Consider the following 18,941-nt stretch of genomic DNA (forward strand, 5'->3'; position numbering starts at 1 on the left):
CATATAAACTTGTCATATTGATAATCACTCTTCAAATAAAATGTTTATCTTTTTAATATATGTTGCTTTATTAGGTTATTTTTATCAATGCAACGGGAAATACTGGCTTCTTAATCTCACAAATTGGGACTTCCCCATACTGAAATCTCTATATAAAACAGGATAGAAAGACTGTAAAAAGCAATTGTATGCAAAATGAAAAATCCCAGCTGTTTAAGCTTTCTCAAGAAACTATTTATCTCTTTTCATCTAACAAAATATTAACTTGCTTGAAAGTCACCGATTAAAGCATTATAGCTGTATTCACCCAAAAAAAAAAAAAGAGCATCATAGCTGTCAAAATTAAGATTTCTAACCCTAAGTCTGACATTAATCCAGGCTGAAATCTGAACATATATATACATGCATATACATTGACTGGCAAATAGATGATTAATGTAGTTACTCTAGGTGTAATATATTTCATTATCACATGTAGTAGACTCCAATATTAATTAAAAGTCCTACAAGTAGATGCAGAGTAGGAATTACATTGTCCCAACATATTAATAATCTAACCTTATTTCCTGTACTCTCATCATCTATATAAGCTATAAAGTTTGGCACGTAAGTAGTATTACTATAATTCATGACTATTACCAATGTAATGTCCATTTGTTTTGTCTCCTCTAGGTTATACATATACTATATATTGTAGCCTTCATGAAACGTGCACATTTATTTACCCAAAAAAAAGAAACGTGGACTCTTCTTGCTCCAAATTTAAACAAATGCGCCATATATAATTAAGTTGCAGACCAAGTGTTCTTTAGCCTTGTAAATACCCAGTTGAGATGTGATATGATTGCGTTGCGTAAGATCTAATAGATCATTTTTTCAGGGGGTTAGATTAGACTATCGTACCATAAACAACATTTATTGGAGACAATAGTTATGATTTAAAGCTAATTCTATGTCCAAAAACTTAACTACTTTTTTGTATAAATTTGAACCTTTAGAGACAATTATTTTTACTATTTTTCTGAAAATGATTGCTAAGTATGGATATGTTTGATATGTGTGTATCACATGTTAGTCCGGTTGCCGACAATATCACTAAAAAATTATTTTATATATATATATAGAATAATTATCACTATAAATACTGATTTATAGATATCATACAAATTCACTTTTTTTATGTAATTAGGTTTATATAACTCTATATATGAATTCTATTTTATATGAAAAAGTTTGCATTCGTAAATTAATAACTTATGAATGTCCATAACCGATATTGACTATATATATATATATATATATATATGTACAAATTGAGTTGTAAACACAAATATTGACATGGAATCCTTCTATTTGATGGAAGTCCTAGATTTATCAACCTCTAACAAATAAGATCTTATTTATCAACCTCTAGAGCATGACATGCCGAATTTTGTACTACAGATTTCAAAAGAGAAAGGTTTTTTTTTTTCTTTTCAAATTTAGGAAAAACATGTATACCATACATCTGAAAAATGATAACCCAAAAAAAAAAAAAAAAATTGATTGTCTTAATTATTTGCCTACAATGGGTGGATAGCATGTTTTCTTCACGGTGGTTGAGACATTGATAATCTTTATTAACATCCACCACACACATATAAATACAATATGATATTTGTTATTCATGACCATCGATAATTGATCTTATAATGATCAATATTAATATTAATATATATATATATATAGTGGTGCTAATTTTAATTAGCTAAAGCTTTTTTTTAAAAGAAAAATATTCTAATAAATTGCGGAGGGGGATAATTTATTAGTTAAAGTTGTAATTTAAATGTAAAAGATATATAAGCAATATTTATAACTAACAATTAAAGAAAATTCAATGCCCCAATCAAATTTATATGTATATTGAAAAAAACAAACACCATTCTTAAATAGCCTCAACCCAACTAAGTCATTTTCCTATTGTTTTCAATTTAGAAACCTTTACTATATCAGCGTCAAGCCCTCCATATCCCCTTTCTCTTTCTATCCTAACAAGGTCAACAACACTTTGAATACAATAAACCAGAAATATACAAAGTTCACATCTGGCCATAAAACCGGCCATGTCATATAAGGAAGATGATCGCATTAAAAATGCCTTATCTCACTATTACAACTAGTGTGGCTTATAACGTAGAAATACATGCATCTATCACTATATGGCAATTAAACTTGTTTCACATGTATAGATCTGTCTTACTATAACATTTCTTTTTTCTTTTCTTTTTTTAAGTTTATGAAAAGAAAAAAAAAATAATGTAAGAGGGAGAGACAATGACCACATTTAATTCTTAGTCAAACATTTAATGGAATAAACTTTTTTTCTGAAATTTTAGAGCAGTCTCAATTAATATAAACCACCGTAGAATGTAAAAATATTATGCTATATTTATATAATATACAAAAAAAAAAAAATGAATGTCACGTGTCAGCATATTATCATTTTAAATTTCCTCTAAAATCATTAACAAAAAAATCATCGCCTTTTTTTTACTATTTATGATACTATCAAAATATTAATCAGTCAGTACCAAATAGAACAACTATTTAAAAGCATGAATTTTTTATCTTTTTTTATTGTATTTAAAAATTATATATTTTTATTATTATATTATTAGATAATTAATTGAAAAAGTATAATATTTTTTTACTTTTTATGGTTGTATCCAAATATATATATATATAATCAATTTTTATTTTGAAATAAATTTTAAATAACAATAAATATATATTTATAATATTATACATTATAATTTTACTATAATGAATATTGTCATGGATATTAAATGTAGATCATAATCAAATTAAATATAATATTCAAATAAAATATATACAACACACTATAAGTTATATATAATTTGATGCTGATCTGTGTTATAATGTACAAGTCAACATATTTGGTAATAAAACTGTATATATATGGCATGTATATGTATATATACAGTCCATCTATGGTATGGACGGTCCTCATGTGGACCACAGTATTGGTGACGATTTTTCATAGTATTGGTGACGATTTTCTAAGAAACCGTCGTTAATACTATAAAAAACCGTCACTAATAGTACGGTCTTCATGCGGACCGTCCTCACCATAGAATTTCCGTGTATATATATATATATATATATATCTTTTTAAAATTCAAATTATTGTTAATTAGGTTAAATTATATTATAAGGATTTAATATATGTAAATTAATTATTTGCAAATAATCAAAAAAAACATTTCAATTTTAATTTAAATTCTATATATGGAAAATATTATATAATTTCATTTGAATATGAATTAAATTATATAAATATATTTGAATTTAAATTTAAATTCGAATTTTATAGATGAAAAATATTAAATAGGTAAATATTTTTTAATTTGAATTCCATAAATAATTTACTTTATAAAGTAAAAATATATTTATAGGATAAATAATAATAATAATAATAACAACAATAAAAAATTATATTATATTATAAGTATTTAATATATATAAATTAATTATTTACAAGAAATCAAAAAATACATTTGAATTTGAATTTAAATTCTATAGATGAAAAATATCATTTAAATACATTTAAATTTGAATTAAATTATATAAATACATTTGAATTTGAATTTAAATTCCATAGAATGAAAAAAAATAGATAGGTAAAATTCCATAGATGGAAAAACTTAGATAAATAAACATTTTTGAATTTGAATTCTATAATTAAATAGTATTATATATAGAGGTCAAAATTTTAGTTTTTAACAAATTCTTATAGTAAAGATTGATCCAAAAAAATAAAAAAAAAATTAAAAAAAAGATCCAAATATATGTATTAACAATAAAACTTTTAAATAAGTTTTCAAATATAATTAATTATTATAGCTTATAGATTATTTTTAAAATCATGCATTATAATTACACATACCATAGCATGTATCGCATGGGAATGGATGCTAGTTTTATATAGTAGAGACTATAGTGATATATGTATGTAAAGTTTTCACTAGCTATTAACACCCTCTTTCCTTTAGCAGTTTTTGCAATTATATATACAAACTTGCAGTTTCAGAAATTATTTAAATAAAATAATTAATAATCTTACATAACCAGTTATGGTTAAGAGTGAGGTTTATAATATCCGATATTTCCTCGATATTTCCATTTTTTGAAGGGGTCGAAATAAAATTTAAGTTCGACATGAAAATGGATAGAATTTCCATAATATCCATTGAAATTTTTGAAATTTTGGCAAAATTTTCATAAAATATCTACATGAAATCCTTAATGATTTGGTTAAAAAATTCTATAATTTCCAAGAAATTTCCACTGAAATTTCGAAAATATCCTATATTTTTTAAATTGTTTTTAAAAAATTCATAACTATTATTGATATTTACTAAACCTTTATCAAATTAACTTCATTGATAATTTTTGTACCCTTTAATTTTTTTTTAGATATTTAGTGCTATAAGTAAAATAGAATTAATTGAATTGAATAACATTAATAAGTTATACTTATTTATTGAATATAGATAAAGCAAAAATACAAAGATTGTGGATTATATTTTTGAACCTTGGAAATCTTAATATTTGATAATAGAAGATGATGATGAAGAGGGCAATCAAATGTACCAATGGATGAACATGAAGGGAATCCTGATCCAAAGATTGCTCAACAAGCTGAAAAAGAGATAATAAATGTTCAAAAAATGATTGCTGAAGAAGTAAATTCTAGTAATAGTGATTCATTTCAAAGGCTTATGAGATAGCCAACGAGAACTACTAGTGCTTCAGCTCCATCAGGTGGTACACGTTCACAATTTGAGACTTAGGGAATCCTGATCCAAAGATTGCTCAACAAGCTGAAAAAGAGGGAATAAATGTTCGAAAAGTGATTGCTAAAGAAGTAAATTCTAGTAGTGTGATTCATTTCAAAGGCTTATGAGAGAGCCAACTAGAATTACTAGTACTTCAACTCCATCAGGTGACATACATTCACAATTTAAGACTCTTAGTAGTCACTCTAGCTCCAGTGGTGATGAAGATAGCTTCAATAAATTATCTGAATTAGAAGTTAGAAGAGGTAATGACCAAAAGGAATCACCAAGTGAAGAAGTTGGATTAAGCCCATTTACTGGTGAACAATATTACACACATACAACACAAGATGAAAATCATGGGAGTAGAGATGCAGGTCAAGGATTCGGTGCTGTTGGAAAAGATTATATATGTAAAGAAAAATCTATAATGGAGATGTCATAACAAGAAGAAAATTCAATTTTTATGAATTTTGGATCTATAAGGGTTGGAAGTCATTTTCATAATCCTTATTCAATGGATATGTATGGAATATCATCAAGTAGCAACTTATAGTTACCATCTCAAACTCAACTATCAGAGAGTAATAGTTATGCACATAGTCAACCAATAATGCAAAATCCATATGGTTGGCATATTAATAACTATATGCAAAATTATCAAGAAAATACATATTTTCGTAACTGCTTCTCACATTTCACATCTCAAAATCAAAATGATGAAGAAACCAATGATTTTCAACCACCCAGAAGTTCTACGTGGTATTAAGATGACATTTATAAACTACAATGTAATTGTAATAATCATTTTATATATTTTAGTTAATAAATAATTTTATCATATATGTATTTTTTGATATATTTTTATTAATCGGTCAAACCAACGATTCTCTTCTCAAAGTAATAGAGAGATTCTTTTTTTTCTTTTCCCGGTATGTAGCTCCGCGAGCTAGGACCGCATCATCGGGGCAGGGCGAAAACGAACATAGGATCATCATCATGGCCCTTTTCTTGTTTCTTTTGTTTGTGTCCGGTCCGTTGTGTGTGTGTTTTTAAGGCGGCTGCAGCTCTGGGGCATCCAATTCCTCTTCTTTCTTTTGCTGCTGATCTCACATCACATCGAGAGCAGCTCCTTCTTGTTCAGGGTCATCAGATGAGAGATCTTCCTCCGATTCCGAGAAATCGGTCAAGCGGGGGGCTACCCTCGACTCACCTCTCTATCTATAAAACCCCTCCCCAAAGGAGAGCAGAAGCTCCAGGATGAGTATGTCCTGGAAACTAAGCACTTTTTTGTCTTTATCATTCGGAAGGCTCAGTCCCACACTCTGACTTCAATGATGGGAACAACCTCCGCACTTCGGTGCTCTAATGAACAACAGTTCTCCGCCTTACTTCGGGAGTGACATTCTAGCGGCACATCAAAGAATTTCGACTGCTTATTCATTCGATCCGCTAAACGAACGAGCCCGAATGGGGGAGCAATCAACGAATTTCGGCAAAATAGAAGATCTACGTGACCCAATTTTCCTGTTCAAAAGAAGAGCTCTCTTCTTCTTCATTCTCAACAGGAATGCATCAACAAAACTGCCCTTCCATATAGATCGTCGTGGCATGAATCATCTATAATCATCAATACTTATTATAAATCAATTCACTAAGAAGAATATAACATCCATTTAATATTTTAGCAAATTTTATAATCAATTTGATAATCAATGGATTAAATAAGCTAATTCAAAAGTTTCAATAAAAATTTTCACTTTTTAAAATAAATTTCCATAATTTTTTATAACTTTTTATCGATATTCGATATTTTTCGATATTTCTATGGAAAATTCTGTATTTTAAACTCTTGATATTTCTATCGATATCGATTTTTTGAACATTAGTTAAGAGAAGAACAAAATGATATAAATCCAATTAAGTTAATTAATTGATGGATTAGTCAACAAAATAATCAATCATTTTTTTAACTTTATATATAATTTTTCTTTCAATAGGGCTTTCTTTTTGGCTGACTCCTCTTCCTGTTCTATTGATCAGAAGCATGCAGCAGCGCCACGCCGAAAAAAAATTCGATTTAAAGGGCTAAGGTTCTCCCCCCCTCCCTTTAACAAAATGAATAAGAAGTAGGACCAGAGTTAGCAGCATAAACAAGATGGATTCAATAGGGAATCCTAAACATCAAATCTTTTTTTTTTTTTTTTTTCCAGAAGAACGTTAGGCAACATCTTGTAAACAAAAATTTGTCCACGATTCTCTTATACCAGCTTTGGGTTTGAGTCACCATTTACCTCAGCTTTGGGTTTGAGTCACCATTTACCTAAACACAAAAATACAAAAAAGAGAAACAAAGACAAAACAATTTGCCCAAATTGATAGGAAAAGTGAAAATTTGCATGTAGGCTTATAGGACCTATAAGGAAAACGAGTCTTCAGAGTTCAATTGTCATTGTATTAGGATACACATGGTTCTTAGCAGATTTAGCTTATCTGAAGCTGGCAACAACTGCGTATTACAGGACCAAAAAACTTAAATACTGAGAGATAAAATTCACATGGGTTTCATAACCCCAAAACTGTGGCCATTAATGCCCATAGTCCTGTAGTACCCTTCAGCCAATGCCATGTCTATTATACCCTTTCACATATATAGAAAAAAATAAAAGTTATATTTTAGTTACTTTTTTCCACTGCCACAACACGCAGAGACTGCCTGATACACAATAGTTTCATAATCTTGCTCCAATCAACCCGATAACTGAGATGATGGTGTTAGATAGCTAGAGAGCTGGAGCTGTGGGAAGAAATTACTATTGTTAGATAGTTAAAGTGATGGCGATTGTGGTAATGAAAATATGGGTTTCAAAGGGAAAGACCGTCTTTATATATATATATATATATATATGTATGTATATGTATATGTATATGTTTTATCGGAAGAAAAGAAGAGGAAGAAATAGCTTTTGAGTTTTATCCGCGAATTTCTTATACTTTCCGTCATAATTGTTGGGAAGCAAATAAGGCTTAGAGTTAGATAATGAAATGTAAAATATTTGTTGCTTCTAATAAAGGGGTTTAGTCTTAACAGGTTTGAATCCAGAAAGAAATTATTCTTTTTATTCTTTTTTCCTGAGAGAATTCTTATTTTTATCAGTTTCATGGTCTTGCTGATCTTCTCAATAGATCTCTTTTTTTTTTCCTTGCACATTTTGTTTACCGAAGAGGTTTAGTGGAAATATCTGGTTTCTATTCTAACTTTCTAAAGTACTATTGCGAAAGCTACATATTATGTGTTTTTTCTTTCATTTATTAAAAAAAGATATGAAAATTTTAGATCCGGTTTGAGAATAAGTTTATTTTTATTTTTTTAAAACTATTTGTAGTTTAATATTTCTATTAGTTATAAATATAAAAAAAATAATATAAATAAAAAAGAAAATACAACATAAAATTGTATTGGTTTTTAGCTTCCTTTTTTTTTTTTTTTTTCACCTAACATTTGTAGTTTGTTATATTTGTAGTTTATTAATATGTAACAAACTCTATCTACCATTAGCTAGCATAATAAACCATTAAACTAAGTAAATTATACACAATTTAAAATAAAAAATATATTTATTATCAAACCAAAACTTAATTTTTTGTTTCCTATGGTATTTAATGGTTTATTTTTGGAAAGTTTATATTTTTTTAATAATAAATGCGAAAATTAAGTTTTAAAATATTGTGCTCTAATTTGATAAATAATTAATAAGTTAGATTCAAGTAAAAACCACAAAAAGGTATATAGATTCAAGTAAAAACCACAAAAATGGATATTTTATAATCTACCAAACAGATGTTGGAAAAAGATAAATTCATTAAATTGACCAGTTTATTCGGTGGGTCGTCATAGGACAGTAGGACAGTAGTCTCTTTTTGGAACTCTTTCAATCAATAAATTTCGCTGATGAGCAACTTGATTAGAGTTGTATGTCGCTGACTGCTGAATAGTAAATAGGTCAATGAAAGAAAGGGAAAATAGTTGAGTGGTCGTTGAGAGTATTAACAGCCTTTCACCGACGAGCATTTAATGATTACTCCAAAATAATAGCCAAATTCATCAACTACATTCAACCCGCCCATATATACCCCACTATATTAAAAGTTCATGCATTCTTTCCAGTACACCATTTTGGCCCATGCTTTCTTCCATATTTTTTTTTTTCCCACTCTTTCCCATTTGCTTTTCTGCCCTCTTCCTTGGCTTGCTAATAAAAAGGCCAAACAAACTCTTTTTTCTCTGTACTTTTTTCTTAAGACATTCTCGATTTCACAGCAAACTTGGTAGTTTTCTGAGGTTGCACAGGCTGTGATTTTCCTTTTTTTTTTTTTTTTTTTTGGTGTAGTTTTAGAAAATGGGTATCATCTCATTGGTTACTGGAAGGCCAGGCCAAAGTGGGTTTGGATCAGCTTCAACTGCTGAACAGGTTACAGAAGGGATTGATGCAACCAACCTCACTGCCATTGTTACTGGTATGCATTTCAAACTTTCTTGTTCTCTGAGTTTTCTTTTTTGTTGGGTGTTTTTTGATTGTTTGATCTGTTTATGATTTTGGGTTCTTATTAATGTAGAATTTTAGTTTCAGTTTTTATCACTCAATGGCAGATTTTTGGGTTGGTCGTGTTCATTATTTTCTTTCTTCAGCGTTTTTTTCCCTCTCGTATTATCTGATCCTGCACTTTTTGCGGTCCTCATGTCTTTGTCCACAAGTTGCGGTGTTATTTTCTAAAAAATTTCTGTCTTTTCCTCCCAACCATTAGAAATTTGTGATTTTTATAATGGGAAAATGTCACACTGAATCTAGTTCTTGACCATTTTCAACTATAATTCTGTCCCTTTCCAGCCTTTTTGCCTCACTATGATTTACAGTCCTGTAGGGTCTATATATTCCAGTCTTCCATGACCATTTTTCCGAACTTCTTAGGGTTTATTTTTCTTGTTTCTGTATATGCATAACTTCCTCCAACAAGGTTTTTTTTAATTTTTTTTGGGCCACAACTTCCTCCAAGAAGTTTCTTTTTTTTAATCGAATTCTCACATTAAAATGGCCATTCAAGACCAAAGAACAGAGACAGATGCTCAACTCATCTATACATGCACGTTACTGAGTCCAAATAGATCAAATTTGGGTCACAATTTCAATGAATGGAAGAACAAATGAAGAAGATGAATGAATAGAATACAGAAAGTTCAAAACTTTTAGCTAAACACTAAAATTTTGAAGACCTAAAAGATTTTAGAACAGGATCTCTACATAGGTCATCATATATTTGACGAGCTTGTGATTGATTTTCCTCAAACATTTTTGATGGCCAAAATTCTTCATTACACATGTTCATCATCTTAGCAATATATGGCCCTTTCATGCACACAAATTCACAAAAGAAAAGTTGAAGGAAATGTCAAAGTATATATGCAGGCGGAGCAAGTGGAATTGGGTTGGAGACGTCTAGAGTTTTGGCTCTTCGAGGTGCTCATGTAGTCGTTGCTGCAAGAAACATGGAAGCTGCAAATGAAGCAAAACAGCTTATTCTTAAAGACAACAAGAAAGCTCGTGTCGATGTTCTCAAACTCGATCTGTCCTCAGTCAAGTCTGTCAGAGCATTTGCTGAAAGCTTCTCTGCTCTTAATCTCCCCCTTAACCTTTTAATGTGAACTCTCTGTCTCTTTCTGATCGTCTTTCAATTTTACACTATAATCTGTTCATCTTCACCATATTAACATCAAAATAAACTGCCTTATATTTCAGAAACAACGCTGGTGTCATGTTTTGCCCATACCAGATTTCAGAAGATGGAATAGAGATGCAATTTGCGACAAACCATCTTGGTACATATAATTATCTAGTAACAATATATTCTTCCTTAATTTTTTTTTTTTTTTCCTTCTTTTACTTTTACTTTTACTTTGTGCTATATTAATGAGATTGTTCATGCTCTTTGGTTACCTTATACACCTGCAGGTCATTTCCTCTTAACCAACCTTCTCCTCAACAAAATGAAGGATACAGCAAGAACCACAGGTGTTGAAGGCAGGATCGTGAATTTATCATCAATTGCTCACCTCCACACTTATCAACATGGAATTCAATTTGATAAAATCAATGATAAGTCTAGGTATATTTAATATATTGTAAGATGATGTTTATAGCTCAAATAGAGCTTGGGGTTAGGAGAGGATTCTAACTCTTTAAACAATCCTTTTTTGTCTCAGCTATTCAGACAAGAGAGCATATGGTCAATCCAAATTAGCTAACATATTGCATGCCAACGAGCTTTCACGTCGGTTGCAGGTGAGCATCGTGCTCTTTTCCAACTCGATAATTACTTTCTTCTATTGAATATTTTCAGATTCACTTGAGCTTTAGCTTTGTTTACAGGAAGAGGGTACCAACATTACAGTCAATTCTGTCCACCCAGGATTAATAATGACTCCTCTCATGAGGCATTCTCAGCTCTTAATGAGTATGCTCCTGTCTTTGTTGATATTTTTTAGCTACAAAGTTGTAAAATTTTCAGGGTCCACACATACACAAAGATTTTGAAAACTCATAGTTGGTAATAAATAACAAAAAACTGTACAATCAAAGCAATCCTGCTTGAGTCTCCAACACAATCAGCCTGGACAGCCTAGCAACTCGGTCTGGCTGTGTCGAGGTGGGGGACAAATAAACACAAGCTTTAGTCTTAACTAAATCTGGTAATTATTCTTTTAAATGCAGGAACTTTGAAGTTGTTTTCCTATTTCTTATGGAAGAATGTACCTCAGGTAATATAAATTCTTCTTTTGTGACATATAAAAAACATTTTCTGCTTCTTCTATTATTATTTATTCTTTTTTTTCACTGGATTTCCATTTTTGTCTTCTTTCTTTGTTTTATGTCCCTTTAGGGAGCAGCCACAACATGCTATGTTGCACTCCATCCAAACCTAAAAGGTGTAAGTGGGAAATACTTCCTGGATTGCAATGAGATGAAACCAAGTGCATATGCTAGAGATGAGAAGCTGGCCAAGAGACTCTGGGATTTCAGCAACAAATTAGTAGATTCTGCTTCAAGAACACAATGAGGAAAAAATCAACTCCTTTTATAATACAGAATTATTGATTATATATATATATATATATATAACTACTTATAAGCCTAGAAGCCTTACTATATATCACAGAAACTGTCAGTGATTTTTCTGTATCACTTATGGGTGTGATTTGGAAACTAAGTTTCAGATTTGTGGTAGAGCTAGCATTTTGTGATCATTTTGGGGTTTGTTTTGTTTGGTGTAAACTTTGACAGTTTCATATATATATATATATATATATATATATATATATTGTAGTGTGAGATTGTTGAGTGAAATAATTAATTTCCTCTTTTTTTATTTATTTTTTTTTTTTTCCTTTTCAATTGAATTTAATGTATACACCCTCTCTACCAATTCTACTTTCTTGTTACTTTCTGCGTTTCATTTTGGAAGATCCATGGCTGCTGTTCATGATCGACTAAGACTTTCAAGTAATGAATTATAAACACTCATCAAAAAATGAAATAAAATAATAATAAACACTTTCTTTTATGAGAAGCAATGGGCCCAAAGTCAATGGAGCCCATGAATATGCTCATCATCATCATCCTCCCACAAGGCCACGGCCCGAACCACAAAGGCGGAGCCGGCCACAATAACCGCCGCAAAAACCGGGGGAACAATAAAATCAATGTTGGACTTGAAGAAACGCTGGGCTGGCAAGCAGAAAATCTCTCCTGGCACATCCATCGGAACTCTAATGTAGTTGTCCGTGTCGCAAACGCGCGAGAACAGCGAAGAAGACGAAATGGCCGAAACAAAAGCGACCTCGGAGGAGAAGGAGGCGACGGCGACGGTGAGAGTGAGGAGAGCGGTCCACGCCGCGGCGTAGATGAGGATTGGGGAGCGCGTGGTGAGGCGGAGGCAGGAGAGAGTGGAAGCGAAGAGGGAAGGAAGCATTTTTTTTTTTTTTTTTTTTGGGGGGCTTTGTGGGGGGTTAATAGTGTGGGAAATGTAGTTGGGTGGGAGGAGGTGGTGGTTTAAATACATGGATAGGAGTGATTTTTAACGACTTTTTGAAAAACAAAAAAAATAAAATAAAATAAAATAAAATGAAAAGGGGTTTGGTAAGTTTTAGGTGGAGATAAGGAATTGGGTTTGGAGTTTTGAAACGTGAGTTGAGGACGACGACGATGGAGTTTGGTTACCGTGGGACACCAACCCTAACTGAACCTTACTTTAGTTGTAGTTTTGGTTTGGAGGACACGTCAATCTTATTTGACTGCTCTGCTTGATTTTGTAGCAATCAATTGAATTGGAGTGGTTGTTCGTGTAAATTGTTGTCAAAGTTTATTTTAAGAAATGAATAGACAGTGTCCACCAAGCCGTCTTAGCTCAGCCGGTAGAGCGCGTGGCTTTTAACCACGTGGTCGTGGGTTCGATTCCCACAGACGGCGTTTTTTTTCTTATTACTATTTCGTTTTCCACTAGCTTTTATGCATGATATGCACACTTCCAAACAAATTATTTTCAAGTATCCATTTTGTGGTACACAATCAAATGTACCAACAGAAAATATGCTCAATTCATGGACAACTGTTTCTGATTACAACTTCAAGGAAATGCATATGCATATTCAGAAAAAAGGTTTTTGTTATTACTACTTCGTTTTACATAGTTGATTACACGAACAAATTTACCTCTCTGCTACTTAGCTATTATGTATAACAAGCTCACTTCCAAACAAATTATTTTCAAGTATCCATTTGTGGCACACAATAAAATTTACCAACCGAAAATGCTTCATTCATGCATTCTGGACTACCGTTTCTGATTACAACTTCAAGTAGATGCATATTCAGAAAAAGAAAGAAAAAAAAAATACAGAACATTTTTCATGTGGTAAATTTACTGGTAGCTATTCATAAATTGATATCAGCTTGTATGTTCTTGAAACGCATGCTTCCATGCTTAAGCATCGGATACAGAAGAGATGAAAGCTTTCTCGACTCGAAGAGTAAGAAAAAGAAAACCACCATATGAAATGAATATTCCAACAAGCATAATTACCAACATTGCCTGCAATGAGATGTGCGGACTCAGAAAGAACACCACCGCAATAGAAGCACTTTGCCACAACTTCAGCTGTGCAAATGCTCCTTCCTGTCCCACCGAATCCAACATTTTTGCAATTATTTATCTATGACTGGTTAAAATATAGTAAGTTGCTACAGAAGCAATGTGGAGCTGTAATATGCAATGTACTAGTCCTGTAATATGTGTATATGTATATAATATGTATGCATGTTAGCATATGTGCGGGTATGTATAGATGTCTGTACATATGAGTGCATATATATAACATCCTTTGTCAGGTTCCACTTTGATATATGAATGACAAAAAACAACATTCCACACACATATGTTAGGGGACTATGTACTATGCACTTAAATCACATGTATATTACATTCATGAGAATCAGTACCATATCATGCTTGAAGAGTAATGCAAGCAAAGCACTAAGCTGTGTATTAAATACTCCATCACCAATGCCCAATATAGCTGCCATAAGAAGTGGACATATAGTGCCAAGCACTCCGCTTGTCGGGCTGCATCATGACATATCATAAGGAATAGAAAATAAACAATAGCTTCAAATTAGATCTTAAAGTGACTACTTGATAAAATTATATAAAACCATTTTACATTAAACATCGTGAGAACCTGTATTTTAAAAGGAGCCAGAAGAATGCAATTGCTTGGAAAAGAGCACCGCCAGAAACTATCAGAGTGATTGATTTGAGACCAGAAGTAAGTCGACCAGCAACCAGTGAACACTGATAAAATTTCCAAGAAATTTTGAGACTATAAATCTAATCGATAACAATTGTCATACACCAAAGTTTTATCAAAAAAATATTGCATGCGTTGCAAGCATGGGATGTCAAAAGCTCACTTTATAAGAAAACATCCTTAGCCCAGGCAAGGCCCATATAGGCACTTCTTCCATTCCCAATAAAAGAAAAGAAAAGAGCTTCATTGTGCTCTAGGAAAGAAGTCCTCTGATGAAATAGAATGGGAGAGAATACAATTCAAACTTCTTGAGAATCCAAAGAAACCAAAAATTTTCTATGAACTCAAATTTTTGCAGGAGACAACAGATAGGCTATAAAAGAAAGAACAGAAGTTTTGGTCCTCTGCTAAAAGTAGCTGATGAGCAAGTTTTATCTCTCAGCTGATGAGCAAGTTTTATCTCTCATATTAAAGTTCCCATACTTCAACCTTTAAGACAAAAAGATTGTCTCAAAAAAAGATACACATATATCAGCCAATGTCACAATTTTCAAGTGGAAAAAAACTGCTCAGTTCTGCATACTTACTATTGCATCACAAGCACCATAAACTGCCATTGCACCACCAACACCAGACACACCCATTGCTGGAGTTACGACAGATTTGGTGAAGTCAGCCCTATGTCAAGAAGACATGGTCAATGTTTGGGAAAAGTATATATGAGTATATATATATATATATAATAAAAAATAAAAGAACAAAAAACAAAGAAAATATAATAAATGATCCATTCAGCTATAAGAAGGTATATAGCTTAGTTAAAGCAAGTACTTACCATACAAATGCTTGTTGTAGTCCTGAATATGCAATTAGTGGAATGACTAATAGCATCTGCACATTAGACAAAAGAAGGCTTGCTGACTTCCATAGAGATGCCAAAGAAGCATACAAGGAAACAGACGAATCTTGAAGGTCATCCTGCTCTTTACTGTCCCTCTTTTGTAAGAAGCACATAAGTATGGTACCCAAAGTCATACTGCAAAGAAACACAACGAACAATAAAGTTGTGCCGCTGGTACTTCCATCCTGCAGTAATATGATGGAAATTGAAATCTATGAACATCAGAAATAACTTTAATAAAGAGAATAAAGTTTCATTTAGTACATCTATAGTACATCTATCTCTGAGCTTCTGTCGATGTGCACATAATCTTATATGTTCTGTATCTAGCTATCCTCTATCTAAAGCTATTTATTAATAAAAATTAGATTTTGTTACTATCAGATGCTATAAATTATACTAATTGGAGATAAATGAGTAATAAACAAATTGTTTCATTTTCAATAGGAGCTACTAGCTGGAAGCAATCCAAACAGTCAAACGAGTTGGATTGAAACTAATTGTTCAAAGCTTAGTTACAAGGATGCAACATACCTCTCCATCTTTTAGGAGGGCCAGTGAGATAAGATTTCCAACAAACTGTAAAGTTACATAGTGAAATGATTAGGACATAATGAAAGCATCATTATGACACTAAATTCATCAATGACAGAAAGTATACTCAGCAAAGCAACAATATTCAGATTTCTTATGAAGATCAACAAGGTTACCTGGTGAAGGGCAAACAAACCCCAAAACTCTCCATTGAAGTTGCCAATAATTGTTCCTTCATGTAATTTATAATCCCTTGCATGACCACGTGCTGTAGCAGTTAGATATGTCCCCTGATAGGCTAATACTAAGGTCAGGAAAAAACTTGTCCTTCAATAATATCTTCTGCCAAATCAAGAAAATGAGTTTAAGGAAATATAAAACATGGACTTGCACCTGACCAACCCATATTATTGAAGCAGCAAACCCAAGGTATAAAGAAGCTGGAACCATCGTGTACCTGCAAGGAAAATGCTTCAAGATAAAAATATGAGCAGTTTCAAGACTCAATTAAGTGTAAAGCTGGTAAATATAACACGATTCGAGAAATTCCGGCATACATATTGACAAGTTATAAAGAAAAGAAAAGGAGATAACTTGTAAAAATTATTTAATCATAACAACAGAAAACCAAAAATATTCCATATCAATTCTTTTACTTATAAAGCTGTAATTCCCAAAGTTATGGTGTTGAAATATTTTACTTGATTACTATTGACCAGTGCATGTATGCACCTTGAGCTGTACAAGAGAAGGAAGCTATTCAATCCAAATTATTTCCTTTATTCAAGTTGTATCACATACCATTAACAAACCCTATATGCATCGAAAGCTCCATCTCAGTTTCTCATATTATAGGCTAGCACGTGACTCAAAAGCCTAGACCCTGTGGAAGTTTAGAGTTGATTTGGATGTTTTAGTCTTCAAATTAATGGTTTCTTTCCTGGAGCCTGAAGTACAAAGCCAATTTACTTTTAAGTATTTATTGCTAAAGGAGGTGTATGCACCCTGCAGGACTTACATTAAATGAGTCTCAACTCAAGCTAGATCCAAAGCTCATTATAAAAGAATTTTATCAATTGTCACATTTGAGGCCTTCCATACTCGATTAAACCTCAATCAAAGACTGGCAATCATTATTTAAATAATCAATGTTCAATTTTTATTTGATAAAACCAATGTCAGAGATTACAAATAATGTTCATTTTTTATTTGATAAAACCAATGTCAGAGATTATAAATTTGTTCTTTTCCACCTCTTAAATTTTCATTACCTAAGCCATTCAAAATATTAGATAAAAGCAAGAGTAGTAAGAAAGTCACAAAAACCAACAGAAAATAACTTCATTACAAACTGATTCACACACTCAATATAAGATATGTCAGTTGACATACCACGTTGGCTTCAAATTTGCAGCTACGAACAACCAGTAGCCAGTGGTCCCAAGAATTAAAGCGTTCTTTGAACCCAGTACCCGAACCACCAAAGAAGCCAGCAGAGAGAAAAATGTGAAAGATACATACAATATCCCAAGAGAAGTGGTCCCCAAATCCTGCTCCTGAATCAAAATTCAGAACCTAAAACCATCAGCTTCAGCTCAAAAACGAACATAAGCTATTCAAACAGAATGTGACGTTCATACCTAAACGAAAACCCACACTATTTTCAGTTCAAAATTTCCAATTTATTAGGGAAATGTGAAATGGCAATACAAAATCCCAAAATAAGTGGTACCCATGTCCAATTCCTGATTAAATATCTAAACCCAAAACACAAGATAAAGCTCTCAAAACAATATTTCAATTTCACAAGCAGGGACATCATTCTAAATCCAGAACGAGTAACTATTCAATATTTCATACTCAATGGAAAACAAAAAGGGAAAAAGACCCACATTGTTGACAGTGCTCTCCAAGTTCTGGGCGGCTCCATAAGCGAGAAAGATCAACAAGAAAGCCCAGCTGAGAATATGAATGTCTCTCGCATAGTTCTTGGGGTTTTTGATCTCCAAATCGTTGACAATGAGTGGTGACTCTTCGTCATGAGTAGCCACAGAGTCCATGGCTCTTCAAATTCTCTCAATCCAAGCGATCACAGAAAACCTATCTTTTTTAAGCAGCTCGAAATGAGACCGAGAGAGAATCCATGAGAGAGAGCTTGAAGAAAAAGACGAGAAGAGCCGGCTACTACCTTTTGAGAAGAAGAAAACAAATGAAAGAAAGTCAAATTTCGGTTAAGACTCTGTTTGTTACGTTCCGCTGCAAAGATTCTGAATTTTATTTTTGTCCTGATTGTTCTCTATACGATTTAGGAATAAAATTTACCGGGAATCTCTATGGTGGCTTTTAATTGTTAATTCACCACTAATATAGAAATTCCCAATTGATTCTTCTACGAAAGAAATGAATTTTACAATTTATAAATAAATAAATAAATAAAAAAACCTAATTAATGATTGTCCATAACGAAGATTAATTAATTGATGAATAGATATTAAGACATTTTGTTTTTTTTTTTTTGTCATAGTATAATAAATTGGGATTTGGAGGGCTAGTGGAAGAGAATCTTTTGAAACTTTATTACCAAATCAGGGATTTGAGTGAGAAAGATGAAAGTTTGAGCATGCAAGAGTATCCCACATACAAGTTGTCATTTGAATACAGGAGTTGTCAAAAAAGATATCCTAAATTTCTTTCTTTTTCTTTTTTCTTTTTAAAATCAAGATACCTGCAAGCTTCTATGCATCTTAATAAATTTATTTGATGCCTCTGCAATTATTTTTTCTCTTACATTAATGATTGGAAAAAATTA

The 18,941-nt window shown here is 31.8% G+C and overlaps 3 protein-coding genes and 1 non-coding gene across 4 annotated transcripts; 2 read left to right on the plus strand and 2 right to left on the minus strand.

Annotated features, from left to right (window-relative positions):
• Positions 1 to 8,968: 8,968 nt before the first annotated feature.
• On the plus strand, positions 8,969 to 12,264 carry LOC107431100 (short-chain dehydrogenase TIC 32 B, chloroplastic). Its single transcript, XM_016041982.4, has 8 exons — positions 8,969 to 9,356; positions 10,304 to 10,535; positions 10,634 to 10,713; positions 10,847 to 11,000; positions 11,098 to 11,176; positions 11,264 to 11,348; positions 11,606 to 11,652; positions 11,775 to 12,264. Exons 1-8 carry the CDS (start codon positions 9,239 to 9,241, stop codon positions 11,949 to 11,951), a joined length of 972 nt encoding a protein of 323 aa, XP_015897468.1. The 5' UTR covers positions 8,969 to 9,238; the 3' UTR covers positions 11,952 to 12,264.
• A 136-nt stretch (positions 12,265 to 12,400) lies between these two features.
• On the minus strand, positions 12,401 to 13,169 carry LOC107431099 (uncharacterized). The gene has a single exon (XM_016041981.4). It carries the CDS (start codon positions 12,951 to 12,953, stop codon positions 12,477 to 12,479), a length of 477 nt encoding a protein of 158 aa, XP_015897467.3. The 5' UTR covers positions 12,954 to 13,169; the 3' UTR covers positions 12,401 to 12,476.
• A 118-nt stretch (positions 13,170 to 13,287) lies between these two features.
• Positions 13,288 to 13,360, plus strand: TRNAK-UUU (transfer RNA lysine (anticodon UUU)). The gene has a single exon. It is a non-coding gene; the product is annotated as a tRNA-Lys (tRNA).
• Positions 13,361 to 13,532: 172 nt separating this feature from the next.
• Positions 13,533 to 18,458, minus strand: LOC107431101 (UNC93-like protein 3). Its single transcript, XM_016041983.4, has 10 exons — positions 18,025 to 18,458; positions 17,525 to 17,688; positions 16,526 to 16,589; positions 16,309 to 16,422; positions 16,133 to 16,177; positions 15,533 to 15,783; positions 15,285 to 15,375; positions 14,629 to 14,741; positions 14,390 to 14,513; positions 13,533 to 14,066 (listed from the first exon to the last, which is right to left on the minus strand). The coding sequence occupies exons 1-10, from the start codon at positions 18,190 to 18,192 to the stop codon at positions 13,875 to 13,877; spliced, it is 1,326 nt and encodes a 441-aa protein (XP_015897469.3). The 5' UTR covers positions 18,193 to 18,458; the 3' UTR covers positions 13,533 to 13,874.
• Between the last annotated feature and the right edge of the window lie 483 nt (positions 18,459 to 18,941).

Source organism: Ziziphus jujuba, chromosome 6 (assembly GCF_031755915.1).
Source record: "Ziziphus jujuba cultivar Dongzao chromosome 6, ASM3175591v1".
NCBI classification, from domain to species: domain Eukaryota; kingdom Viridiplantae; phylum Streptophyta; class Magnoliopsida; order Rosales; family Rhamnaceae; genus Ziziphus; species Ziziphus jujuba.